Here is a 16,568-nt window from a genome sequence, read left to right as displayed (position 1 = left end):
GGATGTTCACATAAGCCAGGTCTGAATAGCACCCTAACATCTAAAAGAGCTAAAACAGAACTGATGGTCACCCAATGGAAGGAGCCGCCTGGACCAACCAGGTCAATTAGTTACTAAAGCAAGATAATATAAACATTTTTAAAAGGGGGGAAAAAGACATTGAGCCTGGCAGTGGTGGTGAATGCCTTTAATCTCGGCCTTCAGGAGGTAGAGGCGGGAGGATCTCTGAGTTCCAGGCCAGTCTGTTGCTTCACAGAGAAACCCCATTCTAAAAAACCAAAAAGAAGGCCGGGTGGTGTTGGTGCACGCCTTTAATCCCAACTCTTGGGAGGCAGAGGCAGGCGGATCTCTGTGAGTTCGAGACCAGCCTGGTCTACAAGAGCTGGTTCCAGGATAGGTTCCAAAGTTACAAAGAAACCCTGTCTCGAAACAAACAAAAAACGAAAATAAATCTTTTTTTAAAGGGTGGGCAGGGCATGGTCAAACACACTTTTAATCCCAGCACTTGGGAAGCAGAGGCAAGCAGATCTCTGAGTTCTAGGCCAGCTTGGCCTACAGAGTTCCAGGACAGGCAGGGCTACACAAGAGAAACCCTGTCTCAAACAAAACAAAACACTGACAGGTACACACACTACAGCAAAAAAGACAAAAGGAAACAAGAAAAGGGATAAAAGAGGAGAGGGTCTCCTGTAGTTGGTTATTTTTACTCTTTGTTCTTTGGGGGCCCACCACCCAGCTCCCAGTTAAATACAGGGAGGCTTATTCTTTCTTATGAATGTTCAGCCTTAGCTTGGCTTATTTCTAGACAGCTTTTCTTAAATTATTCTGCCTACCTTTTGCCTCTGGGCTTTTACCTTTCTCTAATCTATGTGTATTTACTTCTTACTCTGTTGCTGGTGTGTGGCTGGCTCCTGGCATCCTCCTTTCTCACTCCACCCTCTTCTATTTATTCTCTCTGCCTGGCAGCTCTGCCTAGTTCTCTCTCCTGTCTAGCTATTGGTCATCCAGCTCTTTATTAGATCAGTCAGGTGTTTTAGACAGGCACAGTAACAGCTTCACAGAGTTAAACAAATGCAGCACATCTTTGTATCATTAAACAAATGTTTCACAGCATAAACGAATGTAACACATCTTCAGCTAATACTCCACAGCAGTCTCCAGCATTTCAGAGAGCTTGTACTGAGTAACAAATTTCACCAGACCAATGTGATCTATTAAGGGATCATAGTCCTGTGGCCTTTCTCTAAAACCTAGTAGTCAGCCTAACTTCCATCTTCCTACCCCCTCCCAAATTCTGGGTCCTGATGTCCTGAGACCCCAGACCTCAGCACAGTAGGGTGGGGTGGAAATGATTCTAGGAATACCTTAGCTGTGGCCAATGCATTTACAGTCTTTATTGTAAAGAAGTTGCAGTTATAACAGGGGACACTGAAAATACACAATCACGGATTGTTCTTTCAGAAGAGAGAGAAATAGATCCATATATACAAAAATTGTAAACATGATCACTTAAATATCCACATAACTGGTCTATGCTACAACGTACAGGGTTGTCATTCAACTGCAACTCCACAGGGAGGCATTTTGTCTGGAAGAATGAGATATGGCAACGCATTTGGTTTGACTTGATGTGAAAAGCCAGCTTCGAGCAATGCATGAGTAGTTTGCTACGCACAGGGACCTGGTCTGGGCCTTAAAAGGGAACGGACAATAGAATGGGGGGACTGGTTCAGGAAGCAAGGTTAAGCCATTTACAGGAATGACCCTTCAGCAACACCCTGGGCAGATGAGACCTTGTAAGAGGCTTGTCTTGCCTGTTACCCAGGTACCCAGCTGTCTCACTCTTCCCTAGGGAAGGTCTTACTGAAGAGTGGGTACCCAGGCCCATAGCTGTCTATGCCTTCCTGGGCAGAAGCACCCACATCTGGGCAGGAGCCACACAGAGAGGGGCAGCTTATGGGGGCACTATGAGATGAAACCTGAAGACTTAATCACAATCACAATACCGACAGGGCTGAGCTGCTCTAGGGAATCCTGCAAGAGGAAAGTAGAGGGGGCCTCTGGACAGGGTGGACCACAATGATAGGAGCCAGGGCAGTCACTGTCCACAGAGACATGGGACTGGGAACAAGGGCCATAACCTAAGGGTGCAAATAGGCTCCCCTCTCCTTTATCCTCAGAAGCCCTTGCACCCTGCCCTGGAAGGCCGCTGGACTTCTGACCCTAGAGTGGACAGGTGAGCCCATGGTTGGCTGGCCCATGAAAGGAATGCTTCCCAGGACAGCCCACTTCAGGCAGTACTGTTTTTTTTTCTCAGAGGGCCTTAGAACTGGGACCTCTAACTAAGGGAAACTTTGTGGGGATAGTCCAGGAATCCTAGGGAGGCTACTCCCCTTGGTCCCAGAGACCCACAGTGGCCACTTTCTCTGTCCTTGGCACTGGGACGGTAGGACCCAGGAAAGGTCCCAGGAGGCCTCGAGGCCTACGATGGTGAGGTGGCCTTCCAGCCCTGGCCGAAGCCTAACAGCTACTAGTAGGCAGGCACCTGGTACCCTTTGGGGCTGGTGTCCAGGGTTTCGGTGAAGGGCGGGCTCTGGTATGTTTCTGTGCCCTCCACACCACTGCCCACTGGGTAGCCTGGGTAGGCCTGAGCAGCCCCAGCACCTAGCTGATCTGTGGCAAACAGAGACATATCGGTGCCCAGGCGGAACCGCTGCAGGGCCTTCACGGTGAGTGCCACCTGGATGAAAGAACCAGGGTCAGCTGGGGCAAACCCGGAGACACCCCAGGTCCCACTACCCACGGGACCCGCACTCACCCAGCTGAGGATGGAGAAGAAGCTGAACGCGATGGCGGCCCGCGCCGCATCCCCAGCCTGTGCAGTGCCTGGTCCTGGCGCTGTGCGCTGCCACTGATTGGTGAGGAAACAGAAGCCTACGAACCACAGGAAGGACCAGACCCCTGCAGATGGGGACTGGTGATCAGATGGTGTTCCACCACCAGGATCTGTGGTCTAGTTGAACCATTCAGAGAAGGTCCCTCCGGTTCACCGGAAAATCCCTGTTTACAAGACCTCCAAGATCCCGCCCCTTCGCAGCCCACCCTTGGTCCTTGCCTCAGACATTCCTTTCACTGTGTTAGCCATGAGCCCTGAGACCCCCGGCGCTCCCAGCACAGGGCTCCCTCCGTACCTCTAGGTGATTGGGTCCTACGGGCTCAAAATCCTGAGGTGCATCTGGAAACCTGTTACATTCCCCGGAAGAAGCCCCATGGGATTCTTCCCCATGGCAGCCTGCATGCCCGATCCTATTTCTTAGAGGACTAGTCACGCCCCCCAAGACCCTTTGATCTCCCGGATTAAGTCAAACTGTCCCTCTTCACGCTCCTTCAGCTCAACGCACCAAGTCCTGCCCTACCCGACTCTTTATTAGGCCACGCCTCTCACCGCCGGCCCCGCCCACCTGAGAAGCCCAGGTCCAGAAGTACTGCGCGGCGACGGTCTCGGACGCTGCTGATCTGCTGAAAACGCGCGTCCAGCAGCAGGAAGGCAGCGCAGGCGATGAAGGCCCCGAGACCCAGCACGACGCCGAAGCGACAGGCGCCCGCATTTCCGTTGAAGACGCAACGCAGCTCTGGACCGCTGTCCGCGTTTACATAGCCCTCGTTGACTATGGGCCCGAACACGGCAATAGAGAAAACCTGCCAGCAGCAGGCAGCGTTTAGGGCTATGAGGACTCCTCATGCCACTGCCCGAGGCATCTGTTGCCCTGTCAAGAGTCCCAAATCTCCATGCCTGTCCCAGAGTTCTGCAGCATCGAACCCATCTTCCCACCCTTTTGCATATTGAGGAATTATTGAAAATAAAGAAGCTGGGTGGGGGTGGCACACGCTTTTTATGCCAGCACTCAGGAGATCTCGAGTCTGAGATCAACCTGGTCTATAGAGGGATAGCCAGGGCTACACAGAGAAACCCTGTCTTGGAAAACCAAAAAAAAAAAAAAAGAAAAAGAAAAAGAAAAAAAAGAAAAGAAAAAGAAAGAAGCATTTACAGAGTAGCTAAGACCGCTACTTTGCATAGGTTTGTATGGAAGTAATACTGTATGTCTGTAATCACAACACTCCGGAGGTGGAGTAAGAAAGACCAGAGGAGGGGGCTGGACAGATGGCTCAGTGGTTAAGAGCACTGACTGTTCTTCCAGAGGACCCAGGTTCAATTCCCAGCACCCACATGGCAGCTCACAACTGTCTGAAGATCCAGTTGCAGGGGATCTGACACCTTCACACCAATGCACATAAAATAAAGTTTAAAAAAAAAAAGAAAAAAAAAAGAGGAAGATGCCCTTGGCGACATAAGACACTAATAAAACAATAATACAGAGCTCAAATGAGATGGCTCAATAGTTAAAAGCACTGGCTAGATTATCCTTAAGAACCAGGGTTTGATTCCCAGCACCCATGTGGAAGCTCAAGACTGTAACTCGGTGACAGGGGGTCAGATGCCTCTCTGGCCTCTGCCAGTACTAAACACACATATGGTGCACAGACATACACGCAGGAAAACACTCATAAACATAATCTGAGACACCACTCTTCCTATTCCCTTTAGAGGAGGCATATTAGAGCACCCATGGTGAAGTCGCTAAGAGCCATAGCTCCCTGACTCCTCTGCAGGTCTTGGAACCTATGGCCTCCCAGAGTTTACGTAAAAGTGTGAAGACAGGAGCCTTCACTTATATGGGTGACTTCCTGGGTGACTTCCGGGCTTGCGGTAGGCCAGGGCACTGTTGAGAATAAAGCCAAGGGGCAGCTGTCTAGGGAGATGTGAAAATATGCCAGTCTTTCCCCTTCTGAACTGGACCTCTGCACATGGGAGCTGCGTGTGTCTGCTCCTTAGCATACCACATAAGTAAACTGACCTGGCTAGGAATGCTGAGTCCAAGAGTGTCCACTAGCAATAGTGGACACCAGAAATGACCCCTGTAAGTCACCAGTTAAAATATCAGTTAAAGCTGGGTGGTGGTGGTGAATGTTTTTAATCCCAGCACCCAGGAGGCAGAGACAGGCGGATCTCAGAGTTTGAGGCCAGCGTAGTCTACAGAGCAAGTTCCAGGACAGGCTCCAAAAACTACAGAGAAACTGTGTCTCAAAAAAAAAAAAAAATCAGTCAAGAGCATTGATTCTAAAGCATTGGGCTTGGGCTCTAAAATTGACCACTGATCTTTTTTTTCTTTTTGGTTTTCCAAAACAGGGTTTCTCTGCGAAACAGTCCTGGCTATCCTGGAACTCGTTTTGTAGACCAGGCTGGCCTAGAACTCACTGAGATCCATCTGCCTCTGCTTCCTGAGTGCTAGGATTAAAGGCGAGCATCACCACTGCCTAGTGACCACTGACTTCAGTCCCTCCTGCCCACCAGTTCTCCGAGGCAGGATGGAAGCACACGCTAAGTCTAGGCAGTCCTGTGTTTCTAAAAAATGTCCTCTAGTCTCAAATCATATTTCACTCCTTTCTCACCCAAACTCCTTGATAATGTAGCCATGGAAAATGACACAGCATGGACAAGTCCCTTGAGAGCAATGCACAAGTCAGGACCAGAAGAGTCTTGCTTCAGTTCACGAGATCTTGCGGGGAGGGGATGCCCCACCCTGGGAACCGCCCTCCTCCAAGACAAGCATGGAAATTAGACAAGTGTCAGCTGGACAAAATCCAGAACTTGGCACCCATCTACTAAATCTTCTGCCCTAGGGATTAGGACAGGCAAAACATGCTCAGTGGGATAGGTTACCCCTAGTCTGCAGCTTCTATGCCATCTCCCGGAAGCCTTCCCAGATGAGCCCCTTCTAACTACACCAGCCAGGAGCCCCCTTGCCCTCCTTCAACTGAGACCTACGGGGGTCTAGGAAGGACCAACTCCCTTTAAATGAACCTGGTGAATTTATGATCCAGCAAAGGGAGGAACTGCGCTCCCATGCCCCCTTTCCCATCTGGAATTTAGTCCCTGAACCCCTCGGAGAACCACATCCGCAACCCTATGCCCGCTTCCAGGTTTTGGGAACCTGAAAAATGAAGAGAATGCTGAGGAAGGGGACTGGATTGGACCTAAAGAGGAATTGAGGGCAGGGGGAGACCAGCGGTGACCTCTCAAGGTCTATTGGTAACAGCCGGCCCTTCCCCCGCCCGCAGGTGGGCGCGCCTAGCTGTGTGACGTCACCCCAACCTGCGGTCGGGGGGGAGGGGCCGACGGAGAGGAGGGTGAGGGGCTATGGGCAGGGGGCGGGTGAGGGTGGGAGACAGAGATGCTATGAGAAATGAGGGACCGGGAAGGGGTCTGCTTTGGGACCACTCACCCAGGACACGACCCGCAACAGGGTCTGGGGCCGCTTTGCGAAGCTCACGGGATCGAAGGCAGCTCCCGCACGGCCCGCGCCAAAGGAGGCTCCCTCCATGGCAGGACCTGTGCCTTCTGTCCGTTTGTCCCGCCGGTCTGCCCTGCCCGAGACCGCCCGGGGCTGCTGCTGAGGCTGCTGATGCTACGGATGCTGCCGCTGCCGCCGCCTCCCGGGAGCGCGCGTCGGCTGCGGCGGGGGCGCGCGGGGCGGGGCCGTGCCAGCGCCCCCGACAGGGTCCACGCGCCGGGGACCTGAGCCCTGCCCTGCGTCCTTCCTGCTCACTGTCCCCTGCATGACAGAGTCGGAGATGGGGACATTCTCTGGAAAGACAAAGCGAGGTCCTCATGGGGTTTAGAGGTGGGCAAGAGAAGGTAAGGACTGAACTCAGATTTTGTCACGGCCAAGATCACTGACAGAAGGACGAGCACATCATCAATGTGCTTCTCTGACCAGGAGGGCCTTTTGGTGAGTATATAAGGGGAAAATGAGGCCTAGCATCTTGCCGTTTGCATTCAGGGAAAGACAACCAGCCCCCAGTTGTCTCAGAAGACCGGGGGTAAATCACTGGGGGCCTTTCTCATTAGCTCTTTCATCACTCTAGAAAGAAAAGCAAAGAACACTTAAGGAAAGAAGCCCCTGACCTCTTTCTGACTGAGAAGGAAGAAAATCTCAGCTCAGAGATGTGGTACACACTTATATTGCTGTGGCTCACATTCCCACTGCATTCTGACTTCTCCTTCACAGGTTGTACCTTCCTAGCTGGGTCAGGTGAGAAGAGTGGCGTTTACCTTCAGGGATACTTGTCTGTGAGGCAGAGACCACTGTGGCCAGCAGGAGTGAAGGCTGAACATCTCTGTTCTTTTCCTCTGGTTGGGTCATGTCTTCCATAAACTGTCTCCATCTCTAGTCTCCAGAATTGATCTGTAGCTATTTAATCCTGAGTTCAAGGAGGGGAGAAGCAGCAGAGATACGACCTTGTTCCAGGTATTACCTAGTTACCCTGGCCACTGCTGGGACTCCCACAGACCCACTTCATGCTTCCAGTGCCAGGCTGATAGGAGACTGAATGACTCTACCTTCATGGTCACGGCAGAAGCAGGGGTATAATCAAAGATCATGGATGAGGTCCTCAGTTGTCTGTCTCTGTCTTCCCTGGGAACAGAGCCAGATATAAGCAAAGTTTACACACATTAAGACTGTGCAGTGCCAAGCACTTTATTGTGACCTGTTGATCATTCTTCAGAGGGAAGGGTAGCTGTGGTGTCCAGTCCCTAGGAAACCAGTTGTTTCTGGGTCACAGGTGAGCAGAGCAGGTGCAGCCCACCAGTTTGGTCAACTCCAATACCTTGAATTCCATTTTAGGTGTGGGCAGATCTGTGTTATCATCCATTTCCCCCTTTTCCTCCATCATTTATATCCGCACTCAGAAAAAAAAATGCAGCACATTCTTTGAAAAACAGTTCTTGGGCTGAGTATATAGCCCAGTGGCAGAATACCTGCCTAGCATGGTAGTGCTAAGTGGGTGTCTCAGATTAAATTCCTAATATCACCAAATAAACAGCTTTTGGTCACACTCTGTTCCCCTTAGCAGCAAATTCAGGCTGTTCCCATCTATTTCTAGTACCTCTCCCTCCCCTTTTCCCTCACTACCTGCCCCTATCCTGCATCTGGTCAGGCACCTCCGCTTGATTCTTACACACCGCTCACACCTCCAGTGTCTATCTCATAGCTGCCTTATTTTCCCATTGCTGGGGATAGAACCTGGGGTATTATGCATGCCAGGCAAGCATTTCCCCTCGGAGCTACATCCCCAGCTATCATGAGCCTCTTCTTGAAAGCCCTTTCCTGTCCTTCATTTGCCAGATCTATAGGCTTACAATCCCTCTGTTGACAGGGTCTCACTATGCAGCACTGGGATTAAAGGTGTGTGCCACCATGCTGGGCTCCTATTCCTGTGTTGCCTCTCAGCACTCTCTATGTGCTGACCACTGAGAGCTCTCAAATGCCAGCTCATACCATAACCTTCCTTTACACCACAGCTTCACTTGTCTTGACCTGGATGCCCTGTGAACAGGGACAAAATGAAGGTTTTGAGTTTAAGACAGGATCAATGTAGTCCTGGCTGACCTGGATCTCAGTATGTAGACCAAGCTGGCCTCACACTTCACAGAGATCTGACTGCCTCTGCATCCCGAGTGCTGGTGCTGAAGGCAAAGGCATGTGTGTCACCACACCTGGCTGCTTTTTTTTTTTTTTTGTAATGTGTTTTGAACCAGGCAGTGATGGCGCACACCTTTAATCCCATCACTCAGGAGGCAAAGGGAGGTGGATCTCTGTGAGTTCAAGGCAAGCCTGGTCTACAGAGAGAGTTGTAGGCCAGTCAGGGTTACACAGAAGCAGGGAGGCTACAAACAAGCAGGAAGGGGGACCAACAGACACAGACAACAAATAAACATGTTTTGAGTGTTTGCCCTGTATGTATTTCTGTATGGGCTTTTGTACCTGGTACTCATGGTGTTGGATCCCCTGGGACTGGAGTCACTACGTGGGTGCTGGATAAACAGCCAGCACAAGGAAGTCATACCCCAGCTAGTCCTCACCCATAGAAGGGCCGACACAGGAAAGAATAGTATCTTTACGCACTGCTGCTGGGATGCTCTAGTTGGGAGCCTCCCCGAAGTACAGACTGAACTGAGCAGATCCAGAGGAGCCCAACTGGAGGGTATACACTCAGCATTCTGAATTCCAATGAACCCTAAATTCCTAGCTGCCAACACTCTGGCCGCTCCCCATTTGTATCCCATAGTGCCCTAGTTATCTTCAGCTTCTTTCTCACCCTAGGAATCCTGACTTCATGAAGAGCTTGTCTCAGCTGCTCCATAGTGACTTCTAACCAATCACAGAGAAGCAAAAGCAAGCCCATTCATCAGTACGAAGCACACACACAAAGACCAGGCCCTAAGTCACTTCATTTTATTTTGGTCTCAAACTCTTAAGGAAGCAGATACTCAGGATCATCTGCTGACAGGCATGTCACAGTTGTGGAAGAACATGTGCCAGGCAGGCAGTGGGCAATATGGTGGGCACACCCTTAGAGAAGAACCCTCCTAAAGCTGGGAACAGAATAGACAGCTCGGTGAAATGGCACAGAGTTGCAAGGGTCATAGTTCTGTAGGCACCCCTGGCAATGCAGTAGGATGGCAATGGTCTAGCCTGTCTTCCTATGGGGCAGCCATGTCCAACTGTGTAATGGGCAAGAGGCTGCATTATAAAGGATATGCGGGAGCCTGTAGATAGATGCCTCTCTCATCTTCAGTCCCATGGTGCCTTAGCTGAGGCCGCCACAGTGGGTACCTCCACTTCTTAATCTTGTGAGTAGGGTTCCCATTGGCAGTGTCCTAGGGACCTTACCTTCCCCACCCCACCGAAAAAAAGCTTTGGCTCAGATGAACTTTAATCAATAGGCTGTCCCTCCCTCTCTAGCCAGCTTGCCCATGGCTCCTGGCCAGATGCCCCACACGCTCTGCTGACAATCTTCTAGTCACAGGAGCCGTCCTTCCAGCCGTCACGCCATCGCTCATCTACTCTTGAGCAGTCAAAATCAGGCTTGCCCAGCTTCCGATTCACCTCATTGTGCAGACGGCACAACCACTGGCTGAAGGAGACCCGAGTGCTTGTGTCTGGCTGGTTCCTGCCTATCCTTTGAGAGAGAAGCACAGGAAGACATTAAGGACGCTATCTTAATAGCGTTTTGACGCTATCCTCGCCAGTGCCTGGGGACAGGGAGCTGGGGCACTGCTATGAATTAAACTTGGGAATGCTTTCGTGTTCCAAGGGGTTGGGAAGGCCAAGAGCAGGGTTCACTCTGGAGTCTCCCAGGCTTGGGCAACTCCCAGGGCTGCTCACTCATTCACCTGACTTGGCAAGAGCCCAGAGTAAGATATACTGAGGCAGGCAACTTTACAACCTTGTAACAATCAGGGAGCATCACCCCATGGTCTCTAGCCCTAGGCAGCATATAGAAAGGTGGGGCCTGGCACAAGAGAGTGAGTGTTTCATAGCACCAAGATCACCCTCATTCCTAACTGTCCAGGCTTCAAATAGCAAGCGCAAACTGCCCAACAGGTCCAACCTAAAAATACAGGCTAAGCCATTGAGAGTGATAGTTTATGTCATTCCTGTTTTTTGTTTGTTTGTTTCTTTCTTTCTTTTTTGAGACAGGGTTTCTCTGTGTAGCCCTGGCTGTCCTTGAACTCACTTTGAAGACCAGACTGGCCTTGAACTCTCAGAGAAACACGCACCTCTGCCTCCTGAGTGCTGGGATTAAAGGCCTGTGCCACCACCACCACCCGGTTCATTCCCGTTTTTAAAATCAGTAACCACGCTGAGGGATTAGGGAAGTTAGGCAAGGTGGAATCTTAGTCAATCTTTAGGAAGTGGGAGGAAGCCCTTCCTAAAAACCTTAAGGCTAACGATCCACAGAACTGGGCTTTTGAGGAGAAAGGAGAAGGCTCCCATGACCCAACATTCCTTTTGGTGACCCCTCTCCTGCAACCTGTCACTTCTGCAATCATTTTCCTAGGCCCCTCTTTATGACATCTGACAAACCCCCATCAGGGGCCTTACTGGCAGAGATACAGCACACTTACCTCTTCCTTATGTCTTCTGCACACTCCTCGCAGGGGTAAAACTTGGAAAATATATGTATAAACTGGGCCATATCTTGCTGTTGTTCTGGGGTGGGCATGTCCGGGTAATAGGCAGCCAGCGTGTGGAGGAAAGCCCAGGTGTGGCGACCCAATTCCTCCCGATCCTGTGGGCAATCCTCCCTAAACTTGATGTCCCGCTGCAGAAGTAGGCCGACTAAGGGTCAGTTCATTCTTCCCCAACCAAAAGCCCACAAAATTCCAACCCAGTGGCATACTGTTTGCGTTGCATGCCAGAGGACTTGGGTTCGGATTCCCAGTATCACCAAAAAAATAAAATTAACAAGAATGCTCCCTTTTTCAGTTGGCAGCCCACTAAATCGATCCGGCCAGCCGGTGGCTGAAAGCTCAAAGTTCGAGCCTAACGGTGTGTGTGGGTGAGGGGATGGACGTGTTTAGGCATAGCCAACCCTGAGAAACCCGGTGTGGGGCAGGGGACCGCGACCGGGTGGCCAGGTGGGGCATCTGCACCTTCTGCTGGGTCCGCATCCACGACTTGAAGTCCACACAGGCCCGGCACGGCCGCTTCCCGTGCTCCACACCTTGCGGGGCGGAGGCGGAGGTGTCTCTATGTCCTGCGCCGCGGCCCCGCGCGTCAGTCACCAAGTCGTCGTCGGTCGTCTGGGAGCGCGCGCCGCCGGGCAGAAAGGAAAAGAGACCGCTGCGAGAGAAGCCCGCGGGTTCGCTGGGCGCCGCCATCTTGCAGGCGTACGGACGGCGGGGCCAAGAGGGCCTCCGGAAGGTCGGCCAGGCCAGCGCGCACGCCACCGCCAGCGCGCGGCGGCAGGAGCGGGAACGGCGGCCCGGGGCTGGGCTCACGCTGGGGCGGGAGGCGGAGCCTGGCGGCGGGGCGGGGCTGGGGGCCGAGGCGGCGGCCCCGGTCGGGGCGGAGTGGGAGGCCTGGGCACGGGAGGAGGCGGGGCGGGAGGCACGGGCCGAGGCGGCCCATGGGGAGGCGGCTCGGGCTCGACTGGTGCTCTTGCGTCTGGCTGCCCACCACGGGCCGGGCGCGCGTGGTCCATGGTGGCGCTCGGGCTTCCTCCAGTAGAAGTGTAGTGGGTTGTGGGAGGTGCGCTGCGGCTCCGCTGAGAACTCGGGCTGAGACGAGGTCCGAGAAGCTTCTCGCGTCGCCCCCAGCGCTCGGCTCACACCCTAACCAGTGGCCAAATTTTGGGCCTTTCTGCCGTAGGACGCGCCCACCTACATGCTTCTGGGTGCCTTGGCAACGCGCGGCGGGGCGTGGCCTTACGGACCAGACAGCGCCAGTGGCCAGGGTCGACCTTTACCCTAGTAACTGGGGCCTGCAACCTTAGGAGAGTCTGCGGGCGGGTCCCCAACCTAAAACCTGGAAATAAAAGGTTATTATGTCTATTTCAGCCGCAGGTATTCTTTTTTTTTTCTTTTGAGACAAGGTCTCATGTGACTTGGGCCAACTTCGAACTCTATGTAGTTGAGTGAAGATGACACTAAATTCTTCAGTCTCCTGCCACCACCAGCACCTCAAGAACTTGACTTAAAAGCCTGGGTCATCATAGGAAGAGTTCCTTCCCGTCTCCATGTGTTCATTCATTCATCTGCAAATATTTGTACAGTGGTACCCTGCTCCAAGCGCTGCTTCCGGCACTGAGCAGAACAAGGAACAAGCTTCTGTCCCTGGCCTCTTTGGCCTTTGACCAGGGGTGAAGATGGGGAAAACCCAGCCACTGGAATAAATTTTACTTCCGAACTGGTGAAAGCCATGTATAGAGTTTGGAAATATAACTCTCCTAAATTGGAGACCCTTAGGCACAGGCCTGTAGGAAGAGGTATCAACTCAGGCTATCTGCATTCTACAGAAGCACTAGGCCATTGGGGGCAGAACTCTGGGGAGGCAGATGGAGGCCAGGATTCAGAGTTGGGCAATAGCCCACCAATGACCATGCTAGAAATTGAGATTTGCTCTAAAAACAGTGGGAGACGTTGGGCAATTTGGGCCAAAGCTGTCTTGACCTGATCCCATTTCTATTTTTCAGTATTTCTATTTTGTAAGAGTGATTTTGTGTGTCTGTGTGTGTGTGTGTTATGTGTGTGTGTATAGCCTTGGTTGTCTTGGAATTCGTTCTTTAGACCAGGCTGACTCCAAACTCAAGATATTCTCCTGCATCTGCTTCCCTTCGTGTGCTGGGATTAAAGGTGTGCACCACCTGTAATTATCTGCCCAGCCCAGCTTTTTTTTTTTAACTCTTATTTTATGTGCATTGGTGTTTGGCCTGCATATATGTCTGTGTGAGTGTGTCAGATTCCCTGGAACTAGAGTTATAGACAGTGGTGAGCTGCCAATGTGGGTGCTGGGAATTGAACCTGGGTCCTCTGGAAGAGCAGTCAGTGCTCTTATCTGACCCACCTCTCCAGTTGTGAGGAACCTCTCGCCAGAGTTGGGCTCCTCCATGTGCATCTATGTGAGAGGAGGCGGCTGTGATGGCTGAGTAGAGGGCGGCTAGGGTTGGTAGGGCCGACAGGCCGCCTGTTGGTGGTGAGGACTCGCAGTTCTTCTAGGCCCCAGTGGTAGGTACTCAGCCCTTTCCTGTTGCTCTTCAGTCTTCCAATGCTTCTGAAAGAACTAGTTGCTTAAGGCGATGCCAAGACTTGACCAAGGAAAGAGGTAGGTTTCGTGGCCATGGCCTTGTTACACAAGTCTGAGCCTCAGCTGCACAGGACACTGAGGCAGGAATATCCCAAGTTTAAAGCCAGCCTTCGCAAATTAGCAAAACCCTGTCTCAATCTTCCCAAAACAAACAAACAAAAACCACACCTAAAAAGACCCAGGTGTGAAATAGTTGGCTCAGAGGACAGCAGCATATGGCCCCACAGGCAAATTTAAAAACCTGTGCTGTTAGGCACACCTTGGGAGGAGGTAACAGCAGGGCGGGGAAGAGGCTGAGGGGCAGGTGAGGTTGAGGCAGCACTTGGTCAAGGAGCTGCCTACCTCCTTTCTTCAATTGGCTAGGGGAGGAGAGGCCCCCAGGTTCCAGCCTCTCAGGGTTCTGTCTCCGAACAGTCTAGTACAAAGGACTTCATTTATCCTCTCACCTGACCTGACTTGCCCCTCCCCCCAGCACTAGTCCTCCAGTGATGAATCCTTAGATTTTGTGCTTGAAGAACAACCAGGAAACTGAAAAGCTTCCAGGTGTGAACGCTCTGTAGGGACTCCGGTTTAGTGCGGTGCGGGGGAAATTCCATTTCACTTCTTCCGGCTGCTCTGAGCCCCTTCGAGCACCCAGCAGAAGGCACAATGGCAGGTCCACGATACCCGGTATCAGCGCATGCGGTAGCCCTGGTGCAGATGGAGCGACTCCAGGTAGGACCACACGGCCGGCCCGTCCTCCTCTCCTGCCCCAAGAGGCAGAAGGGTGGGTGACAAAGTCTGAGGGGACCTTTCCTCGCGCAGACATTTGCCTTCTCCGTGCGCTGGTCAGACGACAGTGACTCGTCTGTTCGCAGGAACTGGGATGAGTTCAAGCAGCTCCAGGTGAGTAACACTTGGACTCCTTCAAATGGGGTGCTCACCCCCCAACCCAGAAGCCTCTAGATACACGACCTCCCTGCCTGCTTGTAGGAACTCTTTCAGGGACCCTCCCTCCCTCTCCCCGGAGTTCTCTCCACTTTTGGAGACTGATGCATGCCTCTTCCCTTCAGAAGAGCCTTAAGAAAATCTTCCCAGTGGAGGCGGGCCTGTTCCGGAGATCTGAACGCGTTCTTCCCAAGCTTCCTGGTCAGGCCTACAGGGGTTACAGGGTGGTCACAGGGGAGGTAAGGCATACAAGCGTGGGGGAATGGTCCCAGTGTATTCCTGTGATACCCGGGCAGACGCTCCACTGCTGACACGACGGGGGCATACTGGCCGAGGCCTGGCGCGGTTGCGGCTGCTAAAGACCTATGTACAGGCACTGCTGGCCACCTCCGAGCATGTATTGAGGAGCTCGGCACTCAGTGACTTCTTCGCACCCAGACCTCTGGATCTGGAGCCTACGCTGCCTCCCGGCAGGTGACTTGTTGGAAGGGCAGATGAGAAGGCTGGGCTGGCCTATGTATAGGTGGGGAGAGGGGTTCCCATTCTCTCATTTTTCACACGTGCTGGCTGCCCTACCCAGCCTGGTGATTCTGCCCACACCAGAGGAGCCATTATCTCAACCTGCAAGCAGCCTTACCATCCATAGCCTGGAGGCTCAGAGCATGCGCTGTTTACAGCCTTTCTACACCCATGACACAAGAGACAGGCCTTTTCACACACAGGCTCAAGAAATTCTGGATGTATTACTACGACATCCATCAGGTAGGGCCACGGTATTAAGAACCTGGGGACAACTGGGCGGTGGTGGCACATGCCTTTAATCCAAGCACCTAAGGCAGAGAGGCAGGTGGATCTTTGAGAGTTCAGGGCCAGTCTGGTCTACAGTGAGTTTCAAAAACAAAATAAAGAAAACATCTGCTCTCTGACCAAGATGGCCTGAGCCCTTTCCTGGCCTCTTGAACAGGCTGGTGGCTGGTGGAGAACAAGGATCAGCAGACAGCCTGGTTCCCAGCTCCCTACCTGGAAGAGGGAGCCCTAAGCCAGGACCAGGATTCAGGCCTGGCTTTGCAACACAGAGGTATGAGCCCATCCCTACCATAAGCTCACCACTAAGAATGGACCTGCGGCAAGGCTGACAGCAAGCTCAGGAGGGAGGTCAGGACTCTGGCCTTACAGTTCTCCAGTGACCCCCAAACACCTACCCTAGGGATGCAGTTCTGTGCTACTCAGGCCTATGAGGGCAGTCGTACTGATGAGCTATCAGTGCCTGCAGGGGCACGTGTGCATGTGCTGGAAACCTCAGACCGCGGCTGGTGGCTGTGCAGGTACAGTACATGCTCACGCACGTGTGTGCGTGCATGTGTTGGATCAGTGGCAGGTGCTGTCTGGCAGGAGGGGCACATCAGGTAAATCCTTAACCAAGCCCTGCCTTTCTTGTAGGTACAATGGCCAGGAAGGTCTGTTTCCTGCAGTGCTGCTGCAGCCTGAAGGGTTGTGCTTCCTCCTGGGCAGGCCAGGGCTCCCAGACTGCGGGAGGGAAGCCAAGGTGGCTGCAGACAGGCCTGTTCCCCCTGTAGTACCAACTCGCCCCTGTGTGAGTGCCATTCAGAGCAGATGCTGCACCATCACCCGCAGGGCACTGAAACAGGATCAAAGGACCCTGGGTCCCCTTTGAGGATTTGTGTAGCCCTGCAGAGAGGTGGTACTGTCAACCCTAACCACAGGCAAAGCAGGGATCCAAACCTGCCAAGAGAGCAGGATAGGGTGGGGCTGGATGGGTGACAGGGACAAGGGGTAACAACTTCCCATTTTGTCCATTTTGTCTAAATAAAAGTGAAATGATTTCACCTAATCTCATCATGCCGTGAGGGCTTGAGAGTGGGAGGGGGACGGGCTTAAACTTCTACAGTTGAAATTACGGTGGAC

At 52.5% G+C, this 16,568-nt stretch overlaps 3 protein-coding genes and 1 long non-coding RNA gene across 7 annotated transcripts; 2 read left to right on the top strand and 2 right to left on the bottom strand.

Annotated features, from left to right (window-relative positions):
- Nucleotides 1-1,370: 1,370 nt before the first annotated feature.
- Syngr3 (synaptogyrin 3) lies at nucleotides 1,371-9,217 on the bottom strand. Of its 2 annotated transcripts, none has more exons than XM_085694732.2 (6): nucleotides 7,463-9,217; nucleotides 7,175-7,323; nucleotides 6,345-6,706; nucleotides 3,462-3,699; nucleotides 2,819-2,961; nucleotides 1,371-2,740 (listed from the first exon to the last, which is right to left on the bottom strand). In XM_085694732.2, exons 3-6 carry the CDS (start codon nucleotides 6,441-6,443, stop codon nucleotides 2,531-2,533), a joined length of 690 nt encoding a protein of 229 aa, XP_085550858.1. In that variant the 5' UTR covers nucleotides 6,444-6,706; nucleotides 7,175-7,323; nucleotides 7,463-9,217; the 3' UTR covers nucleotides 1,371-2,530. The 2 variants fall into 2 exon arrangements, with proteins under 2 accessions (XP_085550858.1, XP_087766891.1); XM_087910765.1 differs by having other exon boundaries at nucleotides 2,819-2,934.
- Nucleotides 6,639-7,292, top strand: LOC146892850 (uncharacterized). Its single transcript, XR_015003514.2, has 2 exons — nucleotides 6,639-6,851; nucleotides 7,131-7,292. It is a non-coding gene; the product is annotated as an uncharacterized LOC146892850 (long non-coding RNA).
- Nucleotides 9,218-9,343: 126 nt separating the features above from the next.
- Nucleotides 9,344-11,899, bottom strand: Gfer (growth factor, augmenter of liver regeneration). Of its 2 annotated transcripts, none has more exons than XM_085694735.2 (3): nucleotides 11,564-11,899; nucleotides 11,036-11,232; nucleotides 9,344-10,081 (listed from the first exon to the last, which is right to left on the bottom strand). In XM_085694735.2, exons 1-3 carry the CDS (start codon nucleotides 11,789-11,791, stop codon nucleotides 10,015-10,017), a joined length of 492 nt encoding a protein of 163 aa, XP_085550861.1. In that variant the 5' UTR covers nucleotides 11,792-11,899; the 3' UTR covers nucleotides 9,344-10,014. The 2 variants fall into 2 exon arrangements, with proteins under 2 accessions (XP_085550861.1, XP_085550860.1); XM_085694734.2 differs by having other exon boundaries at nucleotides 9,344-10,086; nucleotides 11,564-11,887.
- Nucleotides 11,900-13,576: 1,677 nt separating this feature from the next.
- Noxo1 (NADPH oxidase organizer 1) lies at nucleotides 13,577-16,494 on the top strand. Of its 2 annotated transcripts, none has more exons than XM_085694731.2 (8): nucleotides 13,577-14,429; nucleotides 14,520-14,600; nucleotides 14,771-14,843; nucleotides 14,939-15,116; nucleotides 15,223-15,404; nucleotides 15,607-15,720; nucleotides 15,850-15,967; nucleotides 16,083-16,494. In XM_085694731.2, exons 1-8 carry the CDS (start codon nucleotides 14,364-14,366, stop codon nucleotides 16,315-16,317), a joined length of 1,047 nt encoding a protein of 348 aa, XP_085550857.2. In that variant the 5' UTR covers nucleotides 13,577-14,363; the 3' UTR covers nucleotides 16,318-16,494. The 2 variants fall into 2 exon arrangements, with proteins under 2 accessions (XP_085550857.2, XP_048292189.3); XM_048436232.3 differs by having other exon boundaries at nucleotides 13,583-14,429; nucleotides 14,768-14,843.
- Nucleotides 16,495-16,568: the final 74 nt, after the last annotated feature.

Source organism: Myodes glareolus, chromosome 9, assembly GCF_982192425.1.
Source record: "Myodes glareolus chromosome 9, mMyoGla1.1, whole genome shotgun sequence".
Lineage (NCBI taxonomy): Eukaryota > Metazoa > Chordata > Mammalia > Rodentia > Cricetidae > Myodes > Myodes glareolus.
This window is presented reverse-complemented; position numbering and strand designations above follow the sequence as displayed.